The sequence below is a fragment of the Chinchilla lanigera genome, unplaced genomic scaffold, assembly GCF_000276665.1.
Source record: "Chinchilla lanigera isolate Chin_1 unplaced genomic scaffold, ChiLan1.0 scaffold00038, whole genome shotgun sequence".
Classification (NCBI taxonomy): domain Eukaryota; kingdom Metazoa; phylum Chordata; class Mammalia; order Rodentia; family Chinchillidae; genus Chinchilla; species Chinchilla lanigera.
Window position 1 is genome coordinate 12,668,809 of NW_004955439.1, and position 21,959 is coordinate 12,690,767.

Consider the following 21,959-nt stretch of genomic DNA (forward strand, 5'->3'; position numbering starts at 1 on the left):
GATTCCCTGTTCATTCCTTGCCTCTATTCCTCTGAGTCCAAACTTCTTGAACAAATTTTCTACACATACCACCGACCATCTATAGCCGGCAGTACAGTTAGGTGCTAGAAGCACAGTGAGAGTAGGCGTCAGAATGCCTCTTTCTCTCTCTCTCGAACTGCCGCCATTCCCAACTCCCTGGCCACACTTCAAGCATGTCCAACAGTACTCAACTGCACCCTACCGTGAGCTCCCAATCTCCCCCAACACCCAGCCTCCTCCCTCCTCTCTTTCACCTGTTACCAGCACACTCAGCTGCCTGAATCTTCACCCGCCCTGTCCATTCCATTGCCAGTCAAGTTCAAAATCCCTCCAACAAAGTGCCTCTGACCTTCAGGACCTCAGCTCCACCTCCCCACTCAGCGCCTCTGCACAGACAGTGCCTCTTCCGGCTGCAGCAACACCTTCACACTGTCTCTCCTCCCCGGGCTTGGCTGCTCCAGTGTTAACCCAGGCTTCCCAGACTGTGATTCTAACGTCCTCCTCCTGAAAGACTTCCCGATGTCCCCTCGTAACAACAAAAAACCAAGCTATGAAACTGGCATTGAAGGCTTCCACGCTATGGATTCCACCTACTCTCCAAGTAATCTCATTAATTTAGGGGAAACTGAGCTCCACTGAGTTCCTCTGAGCATCCTAAATGCAATTCAAACTAACTAAATACTAAGTCAAACTATGACAGGAATAGTAAGGAATCCTCCCTCACTTAAGAAATCAACACACACACCAGGTTCGCAGTTTCCAAAACATATGTATTTCCCTACAAAGTCTCATCATTAAAATCACAGCAACACTCAGATACACTGCGCTGCTTTCTTTAAAAGTGCTGCCTTGCTATTTTTTCATCATGAGCGTTTTCCCAGGATTCTTTCCCTGCACTTTAGGATCGAGAACTCTAGCTTTTAGGAACTCACTGCAAAATCAAGTAGCTATGCTACCAATTCCAAGTTTAAAAATCAAACATGAAATGCTTCAAGGTATCATTTTCATTTCTTTTTCACTTATTTATTTTTGTTTTGTTTTGTTTTTTAAGACAGTGTCTCACTATGTAGCTCAGGCTGGCCTCAAACACAACATGATCCTCCTGCCTCAGCCTCCCAAGCATTTGGCTTATAGGCATGCAACACCACACCCAGTCGTTTTGTATCATCTTTAAAAACCTGCTTTCGACCGGGCGTGGTGGCGCACGCCTGTAATCCCAGCACTCGGGAGGCTGAGGCAGGAGGATCGTTGTGAGTTCGAGGCCAACCTGGGCTACAAAGTGAGTTCAAGGCCAGCCTGAACTGCGTAGCGAGACCTTGTCTCAAAAATACCAAAAAAAATAAAAAAATAAAAAAAAATAAAAACCTGCTTTCATTCACAGATACTTCAGGTGGAACTGTAATATACCGGAGAATCCTTATTTCAAAATGTCAGCACCCATGTGAACGACCTGCTGTTATTGTCAGATGAAAATGAATTACACATTGAAATTTATGTAAAACACAAACATGGAGTGCTAAATCATTTCTTAAACGAACTGCAATTTTCCAAATCCTTACATGAAAATCTAATCAAAATGATTTTTTCTTTTGCCCAAAAAGGTAACCACTTTAAACATCCAGAAATACAGCAAGTCAGACATCTACATGCCTTTGACACCTTAATGACAAGCTATGACAGTCAGAACTACGCACATCTACAGTTTCACAGCTTCAGGCCACGAAAGGGTCATACAGCAACAGAAATGATATAGAGATCTGAAAATATTTGAAAAACTCACAAAAAAAACTATTTAGAGTGAGGCCCACACAGAGGCTTTGCAAAATTATGGTTTATTTATTGCCATTATGGTCACTGGCAATAAATTTTGAAACAACTGAGGACTAGGGGGTGTGGCTCCACAGCTGAGCTCATGCTTCGCAAGTACAAGGAAGGCCCAGAGTTCAATCCCCGGCACCCAGCCCCTACCTCCCCCTAAAAAATCAAACAACTGAAAATTTTAAGATGACTTGAAGCTTCGTATTCAGATTTCATCAAATTTTCCAAAGATAATTACTAAAAGGCCAAAAGGCTTTTTATATTTTGTAGTTTTACTGCACACGGTTTAGACTCCACAAATGTTGAGTGAATGTAGTTGCATGATGCTGAATTCCACAAGTTTTATCCTCTATTATTTCAAACGTGTTCTGCTGTGTAAGATAAATTTTACATTGCATTTCTCTTGGTCCCTGGGGTACCAAATAAGTGCTCACTCAATCTTTAGTAACTGATTGAGTCATCAGATTACATATTTAACTAGAATTCACAAAACAGCTTAAATAAAAATACAGACCTGGAAGGCTATTTTTATCCCTGTGAGCAAAGACTTTATATTGCACTTCTAATTAGCATGTGGCACCGCAGTGTGTTCATTTACAATAATGTCCTTTTAATTAACGCACCTTGGAAATGTTACCTCTAAGGCAATGTGGCTGTTTGCTACCTTAAAGTTGTACTTTAAGCACAACTTATAATTACAGTTGTCCTCAAGAGCAAATGTAATGCTGATGACTATGGTTTACAGATCCTCTAGCCCCAAGAGAATTAATTCTGAGAATGCTACGAACATTCTCCAATAAGAAGCATATGTTCCAGATTATTGGTAATCTCTTTTGTGATCTGGATCTGCACTCATTAACTGCATTGCTGAGAAGCGCAGCCTTCCACCATCACCGCTTCTTTTGTGTGAGCAAAAAAACCACACCTACCTCAGTTTTTCATCAGTTTCCCATGGCGAGTGCATCAGGATTCCTTCTCTAAACACCTAAAATTTGCTGGTTCTCTACCACAGGCATGTTCACAGTCTCTGGCTGCCACACACCCGCACACCTGGATGATTTCCACAAGCAACATCTGGGTGCGAGAAGTCACAAATTCACGTCAAGCTAAGAGCGTCTTCCTTACTGTCTTCCTGTGGTGAAAGTGACTCTTGAGCTGACCAATCTCTGTCATTTGACATACATCTCACAAGGCACAAAGAATTAGCTTCCGTGGTCTAGCTTTAAATATGGATTGCCTTTTATTAAGGATGACCTAAAGTCACTTAGGTATGAAACGTCTTACACAACCCTAAGGTGTTACTGGTATAAAAACTCCTCCCTTCTTTCTTCAGTAGTGTTGATGGGAGCTTTCAAGGCATTTCACACTCTAAACAAAACTGAGCCTGAGAATTCTATACTGAAACCATCTAAGTTCTGTGTTTCTATTCATATAAAACCACCTGGTCACAACTCATTATAATTGGATATCCAGTTTACTTGTGTTACGCCTCTGGAAATTTCAACTCTCCATAAGCAACTGGGGCTCTGAATGACACAGGATATAGCTCACTGCTTGTGACTCTGTAGACAAGGACATGAAGAGAAAAACAGACACCATATGAGGAGTACAGGAGAATCACAATGGGGATGCAGAAAGTCAAACATCGCTAACCCTGGAGACTCAAGGAAGGGCCTGCCAAGGAAGTGGTATCAGAGCAAGGTAGAATGAGAGGGGCAGAGGGTGAATGTGGGTCCAGAAGAAGGCAAGTGTTAGAAGGGATGCAAGGACTATTTTTCTTCACAATAAATCTCTTCATCATAAAAGTTACAAGGGTACTTTATACCATACAGTCAAAATGGATCAAAGGCATAAACATAGCCTAGAGTATAAAATACTTAGAAGACAACACAAAGGGAAGCCTCCTAATATTAGATGCAACAATGATTTCTTGGATATGACACCAAAGACATAGGTAATAAAAGAAAAATGGGTAAAGTAGATAGCAGAAACATAAAAACTTCTATGAATCAAAGGACACTATCAACTTAGGAAAAGGCAGCCAGAATGGAATAAAATATACGTAAACCATATGTTATCTGATATGAAATTAATATCCTTAATATATAAAGAACTCCTAAAATGCACCAATAATGTACACAGCCCAATTCACAAAGAAAGAAAGGATGTTTATAGACATTTTCCAGAAATACACAGATAGAAAGATCTTCAACATCATTAGAAAAATGCAATTCAAAACCACAATGAGATAAGACTTTACATTAACTATTACTTTAAAGACAAAGCAAAATAACAAGTGCTGACAAGAATGTGGAGAAACTGGAACTGATATGAACTTCTGGTGAGAATACAAAGTGGTGTAGCCATTATGGAAAGCAAGCTACATGGAGGTTTCTGAAAAAATTAAAACTAGAAATCCGTATGATCCAACAATTCCACCTCTGGTTATATCACCCACCCCTTCCAAAAACAATGAATGCAGGGACTTAGACATTTGTACGCCCATGTTTACAGCACCACCCATCACAATAGCTAAGTGGTGGAAGCAGAATAGCTGTGTGTCAATGAATGAATGGATAAACATGACATGGTAGATGCATACAATGGAATATCACTCAGCCTTTAAAAAGGAGGAATGTTCAGACACATGCTACAACATTGATGTCAGATGTTTAGATCTAGGATGCCACCCCAAACTCTCCTGTGCTCAGAGCTGGGGCTTTGGAAGGCAAATGGACCATGGGGATGCTACAGTAAACAGTAGCTCCAACCACTACTGAGTTCTGCAGCTGACTGTGCTGTTAGGAAGCGAGGCTTGGGTAGAGATGGGTCACTTGGGTTGTGACCTAGGACATCGTATTTCCCTGCCTGGCTCCTCTTTTCTCTCTCTACTTCCTGGATGCCACCACGTGAGGAGCTTTCCTCCACGGCAAGCCCTTGCACCATGCCATTTCTGCATTTGAGCCTGCCATTCATGGACTAAACTGTGAATCAAAATAACCCTTCCCTCCTTTCAGTCATGGGTGTCAGGCATTGTATCTCAGTGAACAGAAAGTGATGAAGACAACTGATGACCATCGAATACTTTATGCTCAGTGAAATAAGAGGACAAGAGAAGGTCTCTTATCTGTGGACGCAGAGCAGTCGAGTTTATAGCCCCAGAAAGTAGAGCAATGGTTTTTCAGAGGCTGGGGGACGGTGGAGGGAGACTTTTTGTTTACTAAGTAGAGGTTTTAGTTTCATAGGATGTAAAAAGTTCTACAGATGAGTGGTAGTATTGGTTCCACAACAGTGTGAATTTACTTACTGCTACTGACCTGCAACTTAAAAATAATTAAGAAAGGGATGGGGGTCAGGTGCAGAGACACATGCCTGTAATCCCAGCAGCTCATGAGGCTGAGACAGGAGGACCCCAAGTTTGAAGCCAGCCTAATGAACTTAGCAAGATCTCATCTCAACATAAAAAATGAAAAAAAAATTTAAAAGGGCTGGGATGCAGTTCAGTGTGAAGTCCCTGGTTTTATTCCCTAGTGCCACAGAAAAGGGGGTGGGGGTGCGGGAATAGAGATAGATATGGCTCAGTGGTAGAGTACCTGCCTAGTATTTGTGAGGCTCTGGCTTTGATACTCAGGGCTGTAAACAAAAGGAAACCTAAAAGAATAAAAACTAAACTTAAGCCTCTTTTACAACCCCGCTGTGCCAATGCCTCTCTAGACCTTGTCCTCATGACCCCCTCATTCTCCCGAACCTCTCTGTCCTCACTGGCTTTCCTGTGCTTAGAGTCCCTTCGGGTCAGACCCTTCCTTGCCTACTGGGTTCTCCAGCATGGCTCTTAGCAGCTCAGCTCTCCTGGGAGGTGACAGGCATAGATGAGTGACCTTTCTGCTGGTGCAAATGTATAGGCCAGTGATGGTGAACCTTTTAGAGCTTTCAACGAGAACAAACAGCTGGCTGCAATGATAACAAACAGTCAGCTGCAGCATGTGTGCCATGGGTTCGCCACCACTGGTACATAGGACATTATTCTAAATCTGAGCACTGGCATTAGGAATTTGCATGCGAACAACAACACTACTTAACATAATGCAACAAATTAAAATAACATTAAACATATGCCAAACGCTTTTACTTGTAACTTCCTTTTTATCGCTTGCACCTCAGACACAGATTTCCCTCGTATCAGCAAGGTTCACACTGGGCCTCTTAATGAAATCTTTCCAAGGTATTCTTTGAGGTTCACGCAGCCAGCCAAAACAAGCGAGCACGAAGCCAAATGACTGCCGAATAGATTTAAATCGGGCTAGAAGGCTGGCTCGTGATCAACACTTTCATCTCCTCGGGTCAGGCCAGGTGACAGGCACCCAGCAAAGAGAAGGGCACCTACCTGACCCAATCCACAGGCTTGCCCTTTTCCTGTTCAGAGCTCCACAGGCACGGCCACAGCACACACCTCCGCGTGGGCCATGAAAATAACTTCTGGCACAAGACAAGTGGGGGCCCAAAGAGTGCACTGTCATGTCTGGTTTGTTTGTTTTTTAAACAAGGTAACAAACCAGCCTTCAAGTTAGCAAAAGTAGACAGACTCCCGGGCCCCGCCACAAGGCCCCACTTTTCTCATGATGTGCTGGGGTATAGAACGGCAGAGCTTGCCCCATACACAAATGATTTCTATGGGAAAATGAGTGGAGAAATGATTCAAAGGATGAAGACGCCCCCCGCCCCAACACCACCACCCAAGGCAGTGAGGGCTGTCAGGGACAGGGGTTGCGAAAGCAGTGAGGTTCCAGGTGCTGGGAAGCAAGAGGTGAGTGGAGGAAATGAGGGCTGGAGCGGGGTGCGGATGAGGCCCCTCTCAAGAGCGAGGAAGGGCTGTGCTGAGCCGCGATAGGCAGGGCAGGAGGCAGGTGGACAGGCAGCTCCTTGACCCAGGCTGGAATCAGGCAGGACCTCCTGTTCTCTCCGCCTTTCACCCCAATACATAGAAATCAAGAGGGAGCAAAGGGCTTGGGCAGAACAGGCATTAACTCAGCTCTCCTCTCCTGCTATTCCACTCTTGAGGGTATTTCCCATTACTTCAGCCACGCTCAGTGTCTACTGTTCTCTCTCAAATCTCACCTACACAGGGCGTGATTGCAAGCAGGAAGTGAGACCCAGGATGCCACAACTGGAGGGACACACACGCCAGAAGAGGGGTGGAATCCACCTGTGTGGGTTGTGGGATCTGAAGACGAGAAGGCAGTGGTGAGGACAGGCGGGAGCCAGAGATAGCAGCACCCTTTCATATGTGTGTCTATGCTCTCACAAACTGTTAATGACGCCCTGTGTGCCGAGCCCACAGACTCTTCCGAGATTCTGCAGAGCAACGGCAGTCTCTCACAGAACCTACTGGCTTCTGACGCTCGCATGATTATGTTTTTCCCTCTCTGCTATTCTGCAATTCTACATGACTGTACAATTGGCTCACTCATGTTTAAAAACAAATAAAGTTTGCAGCCCCACAGAGCTCACTACCAGATGGAAGAGAAAATCAAGCAGAGACAGCACAAGCAACCACGACGGGGCTGGAGCTATCAGCGCAAAAGGATTGGCGTCCTCATGCATTATCTGTTATACTCCAGGTTTTACAACTTGGACTCTTATACTTGGCAACCCATTTTGAGAGAACAGACTATCCTTCAGAACCATTTCAAGAAATAAGTTTATATAGGATAACTTTTTAAAGCATGAAAGAGTTTTTTTTATTATATAATATACTTCAATCACCTTTCTTCCCCTAAGTAGGCATTTGAACCTCAACGTATTTTACATTTTTAGTAGCCAGCAGGTTCATTCTATAATAATGGCACTTCATGTCCAGAATTATACTTGCCAAAGCTTTCTTGCTTTAAAAAGTGTTTTTCTTCAGATTTATTTTTTAAACAGCAAAAGAATTTTTTAAAAGTTTACCTCTCGAGGACAAAAATCCAAAGAGTTCCAACTACATGACTAATTGTCATTCATTTGTCCCACAAATATTTACTGATCACCTACTGTATGGTTCTACTATATTGATCAACTATATGGAATGGTTCCAGCCAGAGATATAGAAATAGACAATATATTTACCATGTACGCCCCTACAGATAGGTGAAAAATAGAATTAAAAATATTATGGAATTCTGGAATTAATGGTAAAAGTCATAAACCTTCTGAAAATCAATGAATTATATGCTTTAAAAGATGGCTTTTATGGTATATAAATTACATCTTTTATTAAACTCATTTTATTTTTCAAAGAAACTGCTTTATTTTTTCTTGCTGTGCTGCAAAGCTGTTGCTTCACTACATAAAACACCACCAGCAAATGTAGTGTTTTGTAAAATTAAGTAAGTATTGTTCTTCATCTGACACCGTACAACTAACACACACTTTCCTCCAATTCCAGATATTTGCAAAGGGAAGCTCATATAAGTATTCAGACCCAAATCTAGGGAGAAATGTAAGCAAGTGTCAATATTATGTTAGGTTAGGATAACAATGTCATCTTTGAATTACGTAATTTTTGTAACTAGTTTTTACCATGGATAATTGCATAAATTTTAAATCAGAATCAATAGCCCAACCTAATAATCACAGGTACCTTAGATCACAAACTCAATTCGTTTCACAGTTCTGGAGAAGATGGCCACGGTCATGTTCCTCACCCAATAAGGAGTTCATGCACTGAAGCAAAATTGTGCCAAATGCTTCTGTTCAGGAACAATTCGCTTTCTTGAGCGGAAGCATTCTGTGAACCCAGGTGTTATTTTTTTTAAAAGATGCACACTGTGTCTATCTGCAATCATTAGGAAATTAACAGGGCATTTTCTTCCAGAAGCAGTGTGAAGAGTGGTTTCTTTCTATCACTTATCTTAAGTCTTCTGTCCGCCACTAATTCAAGGCAACTCTGCTAGAGTAAGCGGTACCACGTCACATATTCCTGATACACGTCTTCATTCATGAGGTCACCTATTTCTGAAGGGTCGTTCAGGCTCATCTGTATCAGCCAGCCATCTCCATAACAAGTTTTGTTGACAAGCCCTGGATTTTCAGCAAGTGCTTCATTAATTTCATTTAGTTCTGATACAGGAGGATAGCTCACTGGTAGCTTTCTCATCTTGCTTTTTCAATCGGTTCCAACTTCAAGCAGAGTACATTAAACAACATCTCCCAAAGCTTCCTGTGCAAAACTGCTGATTGCCCCACCACACGACCTGTTCCAATACCATTTTCTGTTGTTATGCATTCATGTTTCTCCAGGGCACTGCGCCCATCGCCCATCCACCCTTGCAACTGCATCAGGCAGGGCGTGTTGGGTGTGGAGGCTGCAGGCCATCGCCCGCAGGCTCCCAGCCGCTCCCAATGACATGCTCACAAGGGTTCAAAAACTCATTTTAAAAAGCCTTTTGGAGGGGCTGGGAATTTAGCTCAGCGGCAGCGCGCCTGCCTGGCAAGTGCAAGGTTGTGAGTTCAACTCCTGGTACCAGAAGAAAAACAAAAACAAACAAAAAGCCTTTTGGAAGCATTCTGGGAGAATACATACTATGTGTTTTCACATGACAGGTACCCCATAAATATTTTATAAAACCTATAATCAGCTAGATGGTGCACACCTGTAATCCCAGCACTTGGGAGGCTGAGGCAGGAGGATTACTGAGAGTTGGAGACCAGCCCGGGGTATAAAGTAAGCTCAAGGCCAGCCTGAACTGCATAGTAAGACCCTATCTCAAAAAAGACAAAAAAAAAAAAAAAAAAGACCAATTTAATTAGCCAGAGCATTTAATTAAAAGATGCCCACCTGAAAAAAAGAAATATTTGGATATTATATAGTTGGCAGTATCATTCCTCTTGCAACTGCCCTGGGAAGTCTAACCCTGTTAAGTTCATTCAAATTTCAGCTACTTCCATTGGTCCAACAGATGGGGCTGTATCAGGCAAATAATCATGTCTGACCTCCTCCCATCATTCAGAAACCAGTGTTCTCAGGCCTTTGGATGTTTGTGTACTCCTGAGCCAGGCCAGGAGGACCTGTTCTTCCCAACCGGTTCCCCTAAGGTGTCTACTAACAAGCATCACCCACTTTTGCCATCTTCCCATTATCCTAGGACTTCATGTATCTCCGTGAGAACTGACCCAAGGCTGGGGTTTGTTGTAAACAGATCTGTGTCAGCCACTCACAAGTTTAACTAATACAGTGTATCTTCGGCTATCTTGTCCCATTGTAACTTGATCTTCCTGAAACTGGATTGTATTTTCTATTTTAGTAGTATTTTCCCCAAGACACCAAGTAAGCTACTGAAATGTTCTAGAAACCCAGTAAATGTTGGTTTTAATTTGCTGTTTTACCAACTTCCCACCATTTACGCGCAGGGCTGGGGATTTAGCTCAGTGGCACAGCGCCTGCCTGGCAAGCGTGAGGTCATGAGTTCGATTCCCGGTATGGGGGGGGGACCATTCACGCTCAAGAAAAATAACACACGCCATCATGTAGGCATCTCGAAGTATATAATATATTAGTATATATTACCTGACAATTAACAGTATTATAAAACCCTCTAGAATTAGGTTGTTCTGGTAAACAAATGAGTTCTCTTGTCAAGAAAAAGGACAATGAAAAATAAAATGACTTTATTTTAACTTCTTGACCGGAATGCTTCTGAAGTCTGTTGTCTGTTCTGTTCTCAAACAATGTAAGGAATATAATTTAACAGATTCTTTTAAATTCTGGGTTATTTGCATAGGATTACAAAGTATGGCAAGTTGTTTGTCCCTATTCTAAAAGTACAGATGGAAGTTTTTTGAGTTCTATATCTACTGTTTAATTTTCTATTTGCTAACATATCAGACACATGACTCCCTCAAGCAACAATCAACTTTCTCTTACTTTGCTGCTACTAATCTGCTTGTCAGCAGAATGTCCAATATGTTTGTACCTGTGTGTGTACGCACACACACGTGTGTGCAAAGAGAACAGAGAAGACACCAATCACAATTATTATCTTTGAGAATTGGATATTAGATTTTAAACTTATACATTAGTGAATTTGTTTTTCAATTTTTTACCTACATGTGTATTGTTGTGATTTATACAATAAAAATAATTTAGTATTTTGTATTATGCTTATAATACTATACTTTCATAACAGATGACCCAAGCACTTACGTTGATCTATAAATCAAGATACCATGGAGGCTTTCCAGAGGGGAAAAGGCAAGGTTACCGAGTAACGTGGAAGATTCAGAGAAATTAGTGTTTACCTTCTGATTTCAAATCCTCCCTCTGCTGTTCACTAGCTGCCAACTCTTAGTAAGTCCTAAAATTGTTAGTCTTATCAACGATTAGTATTATAATTGTAAATAACAATAATGTTTGTTGTAAATGTTCAATGAGCACTTAGGTGAGTCCAGTAACTGTGCGGAGTACCCTGCAAACATGATCTTGCTTAACCTCACAGCACCCAGGTGAAGAGAGTATGGTACTGCCTGCCCCACTGGCCAGTGTGGGCATGGAGGCCCCACTCCGGGATGGGGCAGGAGGAAGGTGGCCAGGGTCTCCCCAGCTAGGTTACCCCACCTCCCTCTCAGAGGCCTGGTTTTTGCCTCTGCTCAATCAAATTTGTGATTGTTAATATCAACCCCACAGGGCCATTAGGAGAACTAAATAAGGCAATAGATGTGATGCCTCATCAACTCTAATGTGCTTTTTAAAATGTCATTTTATGATTATTACACGTGGCTATTTTTATGGCCCCCTCGCATTTCGTTCCTTCCTTCCTAGTTCCCCGCAGTACTGCAAGTAGTGAAGCAGAGAGAAGACCCTGAGGTTCAGACATGTACAGTTACACTAATGACACAAGACTAGCTTAATTGGTAATTACAATACCACCGGCATTTTAAAGATACTTCAAAAATATTAAATAGTAGATGTTTCCTTAATTAAGCTAAAATTCTCCTTTTCAAAGACATGTTTCGGCTCCATGGGCTGAGCGCCTGACTCCAGTGAAGAATTCAGATAAAATACCAAAACAGATTCCAAGAGATCGAAGAGATCAAAGGCCCATTTTGAAGAAGAGAAACCCACACTGTGAGCAGAAAGGACAACACAGACAAACAAAAATACCCTTTGAAATCACAGATGGGAATTTGTCTTCCTTTTGGCATCTTTGTTTAGAAGTCTCGTCTCTACTGTCGCACACATTAAAAAACTAACACGGAGGACCGCAAACGAGTGCAGATGTTCACGAATATTCATGATGTACTTCCAGTTTGGTTTAGACTTGTCCTTGATTTATTTTTGATTAAGCTCCATCAGCCTGTGCTAGGGCCCATGAGATGGTTGGCACTGCTGTAGCACAAATTTAGACCATTTTCCTATTCTTAGTAACTGCACAAAGTCTTTCAAACTATCCCTTATAAATAAATAACTTATGCACACGCTGCAGAATGCTAGAGATAGAAGCAGTGGGCCCACTCCTCACCTGAACTGTAATTCCATTGGTAGAGGTGCTAAATTAAGCCTCTACTTCTAATGCATGGATTGACACAGCAAAGGAGGAAAAAAAAAAAAAGCTATGAATTGACATATCAAGGAATGGAAAGGAGCTAGAACCAAACAGAGTGATACATTAAAGGAAAAATAACAGCTGGGCTTCGGGGGGTACTGAGATGTATTTCCATAGTTAGCACATTAGCTTATGTCCTTGGATAATGAATAGGTATTTGAAAAGGCTGAATAACAGAACCAACTATGCAAAATAAATTGCTCAACATTCTACTATCTTGTTTTTTGTCTGCTTAGAATAAGATTCTTGAAACTCCCAAACTGAAAGCCATGGCAGCCCCAAACTAAGACATACTACTGAACTAGGTAGCCACAAAAATTTCTCATCAATATACTCAGTGATGGGGCTGGTGTATAGCTCAGGGGAGAGTACTTGCTGAGTAAGATGAAGTGCTGGGTTTGAACTCCAGCACCAGAGGACAAACTATGATTGACTGATTGATTGACCAACTGACTGACTGACTGACTGACAGGTGGCTATCTACACATGAGCCAATTCTTTCAGCTGCCTCTGTGATTTCAGCACACTAGAGATGTGGTAAGAGATCTGCCTAAAGCATGGAACTATGGACCAGGAAGCCAATGCCAAGTGTGTGTGCTAACAGCTGACAAGGCTCACAACCCTGCCCCAGGTGACTTGCAGCTCACCCTGAAGGTACACATCTGTGCAATCCCATTTGAGATGTCAACCATTCTCACACTCCAAACAGTGCCCTAGAGTACAGATGGGCCATGGGGCCCGGGTCACTCAGTGTTCACCCAGCGTCTCATACTTAGAACACAGACAAGATCATCAAATGACATTACACATATGACCACAGTAACCCACTCCAAGGACCTGAAAACAAGGACACATTCACCACACTCCTTTAGATTTTCTCTCGCTGCAAGACCATACTGCCTTTAGAGTGCTACAAATTAACATATTTAAATGGCTTATATTAGCTTGTGATTAGCACAAATAAATGATACTGTCATCTGCCATGTTAAAAATGTTAAACTGGGGCCAGGGATGTAGCTCAGTGGCAGAAGTGCCTGCCTGGTAAGCACAAGGTCCTGAGTTCGATTCCCAGTACCAAAAAAAAAAAAGTTAAATTGTTAAATGTAAACATTCAGATCACATTACAATTTTGGTAACCTGGTTTTGATACTCCAGGGCACTGGGCCTGGGTCTCCTTTACCCTCTGAAAGGACCTGATTCCAAAAACAACAGTGCCCTTTCTACTCGGCCCCTGGGCCCTGGGCAAGTGTTTGATTCTGCTATCAAGTGGCCTCTTCTCCTTGAGTTCCTTGACTTTTCTCCCCAGTTGGTGTTAATTTGATTAATGCTGAGGAACTCTCCGTGTCATATGTAAATGAAACAACAAAGCTCAGATTTTTCCCTTTCTGGCAAGCATTTGTATTTTAAGCAGAACACTATTTTGATTTTTAATCTCCCAGGCATGCTACGTTTTATGAAAGCAAACAAACAAAAATCAGTCCTTTCTAAATGCTTGTGAGCAAAAAGAAGCTGAAGCTGTTGGCCCATGTTTGAAAAATCTGAACCTCTCCACACTTAAGATACCAAACAGAATGCAGGTTTCCGTAACTACGCAAGAGGTCTGCAAAGGTTTCCACCCATAAAGGGACGGAAACACAAATTTATTGCTGATTTAGTAAAAAACTTTCTTAATAACTGGAGGTATAGGATGTCAAGATTAAACCCAGCACCAAGAGATCTGTTTATGTCCAGCTCGCTCCACGTAATGCCCGAAAACTGCTGACTGAATTGGGCCCAGGCCTTTGAACACAAATGCCACTTTGTCTGAGCGGAGCCAGAGCGGGGAACCGCATTACCATCTGGCTTAAGATATAAAGCCTCAGTGTATGTGGACATCAAGTGTGAGAATCCCACAGCAGATTGCAGCTCAGACTCACCATCTAATGCCCACTGATTCTGATTGCAATCTGCAAGTCAACAGTAGCCCAAAGCTGGAGAAGAATGGAAGTTAACACAAGACAGAACAAAACAAAAACAAATGCCCTTCGCAGCGGCATGCTTCAGAGCGTGGAGGCTCTAGCTGGATAACTTTGGACCCTGTGCAGCCCGGGTCTTATTGTTATCCTATGGAAAGAGGAACAAGGACACGGAAGGTACATTTGTCCTCGGTGCTTCTCAGCCCTGAGCGCTGCTCCTAGAAACAGGGAACTGCGGATGAAGCTGGGAAAACCCCATTTTCCTCTGATTTTTTTGAAGTGTACAAGAACCCTGCTTCCGTTTCACTGTCTATAGCAAATAACAAGAGAAGAGTAGTCAACAAAACCAAAACATTCAAAACAGAAAATCCCACGCAGACCAGCCTCTGTGCGCGCGTCTAAGTGCAGCCATAGCAGAGCCAAAACAAGTGCACCTTGGCCCAGCCAGTCACCAAGAGCGAGTGGCAATTATTTTTGTTTGGTCTTGTAAAGCGTGGTGATCCCAAGGAACATTCTGTTTCTTTATGCGCTGAATAATCCAAGGACCTGTGAAGGAACAGCAGGCATCCTTGCCCTGCCTCATGCAGATCTTAGTTTCTAGCTACAGTAAACTTCTTGCAAAAGTCTATAAAGGTCACAACTCCTTCCTCCACTTCTGGCCCTGACCTAAAACATGACCGAGATGCCTGCCTTTAGTTACACTCCACTGTCCACACATACCCACCAAAACCAGTTCGGTCTTATAAGCTCTTTATGCTTGGAAGCTCTGGGTATCACTGCTGAGAGAAACCTCTTACATGTTGCTAACCTGGGTCAGGGGCCCTCTGTTCACTTGTTTTCTCTACATCTATTATCTATGTCTCTGGAAAGGCAAAATCCTAAACACAGACTTAATGCTCACTAAATATTTAAAAACAATTACACACATAAATGAATTCAACAAACACATACTGAGTATGTATTATATGTCACCTGTGTTCCCTCTGCTGAAGTACACAGTGATAGAACTTATGAGAGAGACAGCAGGGGGCTCTGAGGGTGACAGGTATGTTCTCTACCCAGCTTGCCTGTGCGTGACACACACATATGCACTTAATAGAATTGGATGGCTAAGATTTGTGCATTTCAGTGTGTGCAAATTTTAACTCAAAAATGAAGAATTTTTTTAAATAACAGTAATAATCAAGCGGGAGTAGAAAGCAGAGTGAAAGAGTGGCGGGATGCTGGTGGCAGTTGGGGGGGGGACAGGCAGAGGCAGTTCATTCATTACACTGTGCTGTTTGTATATCCTTGAAATTTTCTCAAATCAAAAAGCTAAAAAAAAACTCCCTGCACTCATGTGAATAAACATTAATGAAGTATGAATGAAAGACACTCTGAGCCCAGTGTGGTGGCACATGCCTGTGATCCCAGCACTCTGGGAGGCTGGAGCAAAAAGATAGCAAGTTGGAGCCCAGCCTGGGGAACTTACCAACCAAGCAAGATACTGTCTCAATGTAAAAATTAAATTAAAAAAATAAAATGGGGGAACAGCTCAGGGCAAAGGCCCTCAGGTCAATTCCTTTGGTTAGTACAGTACCAAAACGTGCATGCTCTTGAGCATTACTAAATTTTTGAACTAGGAAGAGAAAGGATAAAAAAGAAACTTAGGTAATTTATTTATGACTACAACATTTTATTTCATCCTCAGAATAGCCATGAGATATATTTATCCCTATTTTATGATAGGACAATGGAGGCTTGATGAAATTAAGCAACTTGCCAAGAGCAATGGTTAATCTTGACTGTATTGAGAAATGCCTAGGAGATTAGTAAAGCACACTTCTGGGTGTGCCTGTGGGGGTATTTCCAGAGATGACTGACATGTGAGGCAGCAAACTCGGGAGGAGCAACGGACCCCAACCCGAATGTGGGCAGCAGTATCCAATAGGCTAAGGGCCCATACGGAACAAAAGCAGAAGGAGGAAGAAGCCCACCAGTGTGTGTTCTCTGGATTCTTTCCCTCTCACTTCCTGCCCACAGTGAAGTGGGCAGTGTTCCTCCTCTACAACTCTAGGCCATGTTTCTGCCTTACCATGAGCCCACAAGCAACAGAGCCAAGTGACCATAGAGTTCAAACCCTGAAACCATAAGCCAGTCTACATCTTTCCTCCTTCAAGTTCGTTTTCTCAGGTAGTTTGTCACAGTGACAGAAAGCTAATTAACACACCAAGTAACGAGAACGGCCAGAGTTGAAACCCTGTCCCACTCCCTCAACCTATTCCCACCAAGGTCTCTCACACATTTTACCCATGTAACAAGCCCAGGGCAAGGACTCTCACTGGGGCTTGAAGTGGGATGGGAGTGGGGTTAGTACAGTTTAAAGAAACCCCAAGAGGGGCTGGGGATTTAGCTCAGCGGCAAAGCGCCTGCCTGGCAAGCACAAGGTCGTGAGTTCGGTTCCCGGTACCGGAGAAAAACAAAACAAAACAAACAAACAAACAAACAAAAAAACCCCAAGAATTACTACTAGTCTTATTGCCTCTGTGTTAGCCCAGAACTATATTTGGAATGAATATCTTATCTGGAAAGATAAATTCATTAAACTTTAATCTGGTAGCATTAAATTAGCAAAATTCCAAGGAATAATATACCCAGAATCATTCTCACATCATATACAATGGTTCCCATATCCCATCTCACTATTACAATACCCAGCACTTTTATTTATAGTTCCGTCCCTGAAGACCTGGGTGAGTCTCTGTCTGGGTTCCCTTTCTTTCAAACATAGTCATGATAATGATCTGGCACAAGGTCCAGGCCAGGCTTCAGCTGCCGACAAATATGTCATCATCCATGGCACGCTGCCGTAGGTGAGGACTCTTCCGCCTACTCTCTGTCATATCAGCTTGCTTCCTGCCAACATCCAAAAAGATTCTACCCCAAAGATGCTGAGGAATCTAATACTGCCAGTAATAGAGGCCGCCCTGAGTGTGTCCTTTTCCTGGCCAAGGTGTCACTTTAACAGACTGTCAGACTTCCCATCACGAGGGATGGGCCCATTATGGACTTGGAAGGCTACTGTCATTGCAGACTGCAGCCTCCTCCCGCCAAGCTCACACATGGTGCTCCGAGAGGTGCCAAATGTGGGGAAGTCTGGGCACCTTCCTAATGGGCACAAGCGCTAACGTCCCCGTCTCCAGCAGAGGCAGAAGGTGCCATCCAGACACATCATTCTTTCAGGGCCCATTTGGTGCTAAATAAAAACTCTCCCTCTAGTTATAAAGTTGACTCAGAATCCCTGTTCATACTGCTAAATCTTTACACATCTGTGCTCCTGTCGCCTTCATCAAAAGTGGCCCCGAGGACACATTCTTTAACACTTTATTCCAGTCAGGATCCAGGCAATTAGATCTTAAAGAAGCAGTCTGACATCAAGTCCAGAAAGTTAATTACTAACGTAATTATCAAAACCTTCTATTTTTCAGCATTAAGTCAAGCATCTCTGTGGGAAGGATGTCTTTTTGGTTTGTTCTCCAGTTGACGTGTAATTAGCTCACAAGCGCAATGCATTTTTCTTTTTACTTTTTAAAACCAAACATAAATATCTAAATATTTATTTTGGCTATAAAATACTTCCTAGCTGGGTGTGGTGGCGCACGCCTGTAATCCCAGCACTTGGGAGGCTGAGACAGGAGGATCGCTGTAAGTTCGAGGCCAGCCTAAGCTACAAAGTGAGTTCAAGGCCAGCCTGAACTACATAATGAAAACCTGTCTCAAAAAGGCAAACAAAACAAAACAAAACAAATTACCCTTCCTCAAGTCCCAGAATTCACCCAGAGATTTAGCGGTCTACCACAGAGCTACATCACCAACCATCACCTATCACAAACTGATTCAACTCATTTCTAAACTCAGGTTTGTCTTACAAATTACTTTTTCAAAAACACAATATACACTATGCTACTTTTTCCACTATGAAATGTTTTGGGCTTTTAATATCTTATGACTTCCTCTCATTGCTTTTGGTAGATTATTCCTTCTTGAAGCCGTCTTGTATTTAGCTTTTGTGGGAGTTGCTTATGAACTCAGAAGAGTATTAACCTCCATGTCTTGGACCCAAGGCTATTGCAAAAGAGGCCATTTTTCTACTTGTCCAAAGGCAGAATTCAAAGACTAGAAACATACTTACAATTCAGATGCAGTATCAGGGAGTATTATGCTATGGACTAAAAGTTACAGCTTTGTAAAGAAATGAGTTGCCATCAAGAGTCAAATCTATGATGAGCTACTGCTGAGAAAGGGAACACTGAGTAAGTTACTAGCCTTGCATGCATGGCCTAAATGATGGATAATCTTAAAACTTGTCTAACATGGACTTCTGGACTCCCAGGCCATGTGGCTGACACATGAAATGTCTAACTTCTTACTCCATCTTCAGCAGTTTAAAAATACATTTTTATAGCCAGCCGTAGTGGCACGTGTCTGTAATCCCAGTACTGAGAGGCTGAAACAAAATGACTGCAAGTTCAAGTACAGATGAGGTAATTTAGCATGACTCTGTCTCAAAATTTAAAAAAAAAAAAAATCTTAGAAAGAGTTGGGTCGGGGGAGCTGGGCATGTAGCTCAGTGTGAAGGCCCTGGGTTTAATCCCCTATTCCCTGGCAGGGGAAAAAATCCCTTTTATTGCTATAGTTTGCCTGGAATTTCATAGATTTGAATGTGCCAATTTAGGCTCTTACTCCTTTTTCTAACTGCAATTTAAGAATGAACAGTCATGCTTCCAGCCTGCCTTGAATTAGCTCCCATCAATTTTACCCACCACCAAGTTCTTACACCTTTGATGGCAACTAATTAAGCTCATGTGGTGTTTTTTCCCCCCAGACTGTCTTTTGCTGCTCTGGAACAGAGCACATCAAATTAGTCCCATCTGTCTCAACAGAAAGGAGGATATTTATCCCTCCGACAGGCAGGCTTCTTTTCCTACCTTGAAGGGGCATTCAGAGGTTCCTGAACACCATGGGGGTGATTCTGGTAGCCCCAACTCTTAGACCAGCTAGAAGTCTGTGAAGAGCAGGTTAGTGTTGTATCAACAGTCATCTACCAATTCACAGCCCTCATTTCTGTGTACCATGAAACGTCCAGGAAAACCAAAAAGGATTAATGTCCCAGGTCAAAACGGCAACACTTCAAAATGAAGGGCTCATGGTGCAGCTCAGTGACAGAGCCCAGGTCTACCACGTGCACAGCCATGGGTTGAATCCCTAGCATGACAAAAAAAAAAAAAAGTAAAGAAAAAACTAAAGTACAATGGTTCAACTGTTCTGTGACTATTTTTCATTTAGCTATATCCCAAAAGTAGAGCCTCTTTATTTTAGCAAAGCATGGGAGTCTTCTCACACATGAAGTTATTTTCTTAAAAAGAAATATCCCCACCATTCACAAAGAGCAGAGGACAAAGTCAGGGGGGAACCATTCCCTGGTAACGATGACACCCATGCTGGCCTGAGCCAAGGTCTGGGAGGATGGCTCTCTGCCCCCAACGGACACGTCTTAGCCTCACCCAACCCTATTAAGCTAATGCCAATCCCTACAGACTACAAAATCGGTGACCAAGAAGGAAAGCAAGAATTACTATTTGGCAGTCATAATGTCACTTTCTACCCAGGGATCTTTACCTAGGCTGGGCTGAAGAAAGAAATTAACGGACACGAGAACTTGAAGTGCACACTTAAGTGGAAATAGACCGTGTTCACGCACAGAGTGTACATTAGTGCCCAAGCACTGGTTGTGCCCCTTCTAAAACAGAACTCTTTTATACAACATAAAAAGAATTATGTTTCTAATTAATTCTGAATCTCTGTTCCCACCCTAAGTAGATTTATAGAAAAATGTATGGGTAAGTAAACTTTCAATTAAATCAGTGCTTTTTAAACTTTTTGTTTTTTTTTTTTGTCTTTTTGAGACAGGGTCTCGCTATGCAGTTCAGGCTGGTCTTGAACTCACTTTGTAGCCCAGGCAGGCCTCAAACTCGAAACGATACTCCTGCCTCAGCCTTCCGAGTGCTAGGATTACAGGCATGTGCCACCACACCTGGCTAAACTTTTTTCAAAGGCAGAAAGGTGCTGTAAACAAGTCCATATAGCCCCCATCAAAGAAGAGGGTCCTAGAGGGAGCTCTCTGGAAGAGATATGGAGGGTAGAGACTTCTTTTCCTCTTTCCCGTCTCAGGAGCGGGGTCAGGTGGTCAGCACACACAACAACACAATTTGAAAAGCATGGAATTGCCAACCCAGTGCCAGTGCCTGTAATCCCAGTTTCTAATCCCTGCTACTCAGGAGACTAAACCAGGAGGATCACAACTGCAAGCAGAGTCAGGCTGGGCAACTTAGTGAGACTATACTTCAAAATTTAAAATGGTTGGGGATATAGTTCACTGGTAGAGCAGCTGCCTAGTATGTATGAGGTTCTGGATCCAAGCAGCACAGAACTAAAAAGACTCTAGTAGGTAGCAAGTTTAAAGTCATAAATGTCAAATTTCAGTAAGACATTTCACAGCATGGAACTACATGCATATGTATGGACTGTATACAGAACTCCAGTGCTATTTCTTCTCTACCCCACACAATACCAAATGTTCCACTAGTTATACCTGCAGAGATCTTTACAAAGCAGCCTAATGACTTTCAATATCCCTAAGTGAGAGAGGAACATAGGTGACTGCAAAGAGATTTCAACATCCCAGAAGATAACTACCATAAAGTATTGAGTAAAAACCAAGATACAGGTTTTTAACATATGCAAGAAGACTGCAGTGCAAATTTTTAATGTCCAGAAAAACACTGTAAGAAAACCTCTAAAATACTCACATGGTTTTTGCTACGCAAGACATTACAGGTGATCTTTTGATTCTGTAAATTATTTGTCTTTCAAAAATAAAAAAGCAAAGAGGAAAAAAAGACACATGGAGGGGAAGGAAGAAAATCTTGCACAGGCACCCTTTGAGCTTATGAGTCCATAGTAAAACTACTTTCCCCTTAAGTTAAGAATTAAATAAATAAAAATCTATTGTCTTAGTGACTGCAGAGATTCGGCCCTATTACCCCAGCCAACATGCAGTGTATTAAATAACCACAAGATAACTGCATTAGTCTTTTGGGGGTCTTATTTTTTCCACCACCCGGAAGTACAGATGGAAGCTCCGGGCACAGTGGGGCTGTCAGAAGGGCCAGGAGGCTGCTGGATCACAGCAGGAGTAGGAGCTGTGCTCCTTAGCAGAAGCGTATTCCCGGAGCCGCCACTCACCACATCAAGGTCCTGTGAAACCCGCCGTTTCCGCAGCTCCTCCATCCTCTCGCACACGTCTGAGAAGCAGGTGTTGTAATAATCTGCGTACTGCTGCGCCAGGTCATCAATGTTTCCCAGGGAACCGTCCTGAGAGAAGGTGAGAAAGAAGGAAGAGAAAGAACAAAGGAGGTCAGCTCAGTCCGCTTCAGAAAAGCCTCACGGCTATCGGGTCATCCTCTGGACGCATCTGTAATAATAACGGCTGATATGTATTACCCTGTGGCCCTGTGCCAGGCTGGATTTTACAAGGGAGACCTAA

The 21,959-nt window shown here is 42.6% G+C and overlaps 1 protein-coding gene across 1 annotated transcript in view; it reads right to left on the bottom strand.

Moving 5' to 3' along the window:
* Sash1 (SAM and SH3 domain containing 1) overlaps positions 1-21,959 on the bottom strand; it is a gene marked incomplete at its 5' end in the record, with an annotated part of 178,140 nt that overhangs the window by 117,448 nt on the left and 38,733 nt on the right. Inside the window, 1 exon segment of the mRNA XM_013517361.1 lies at positions 21,659-21,787. Coding sequence (XP_013372815.1) covers positions 21,659-21,787 — 129 coding nt within the window.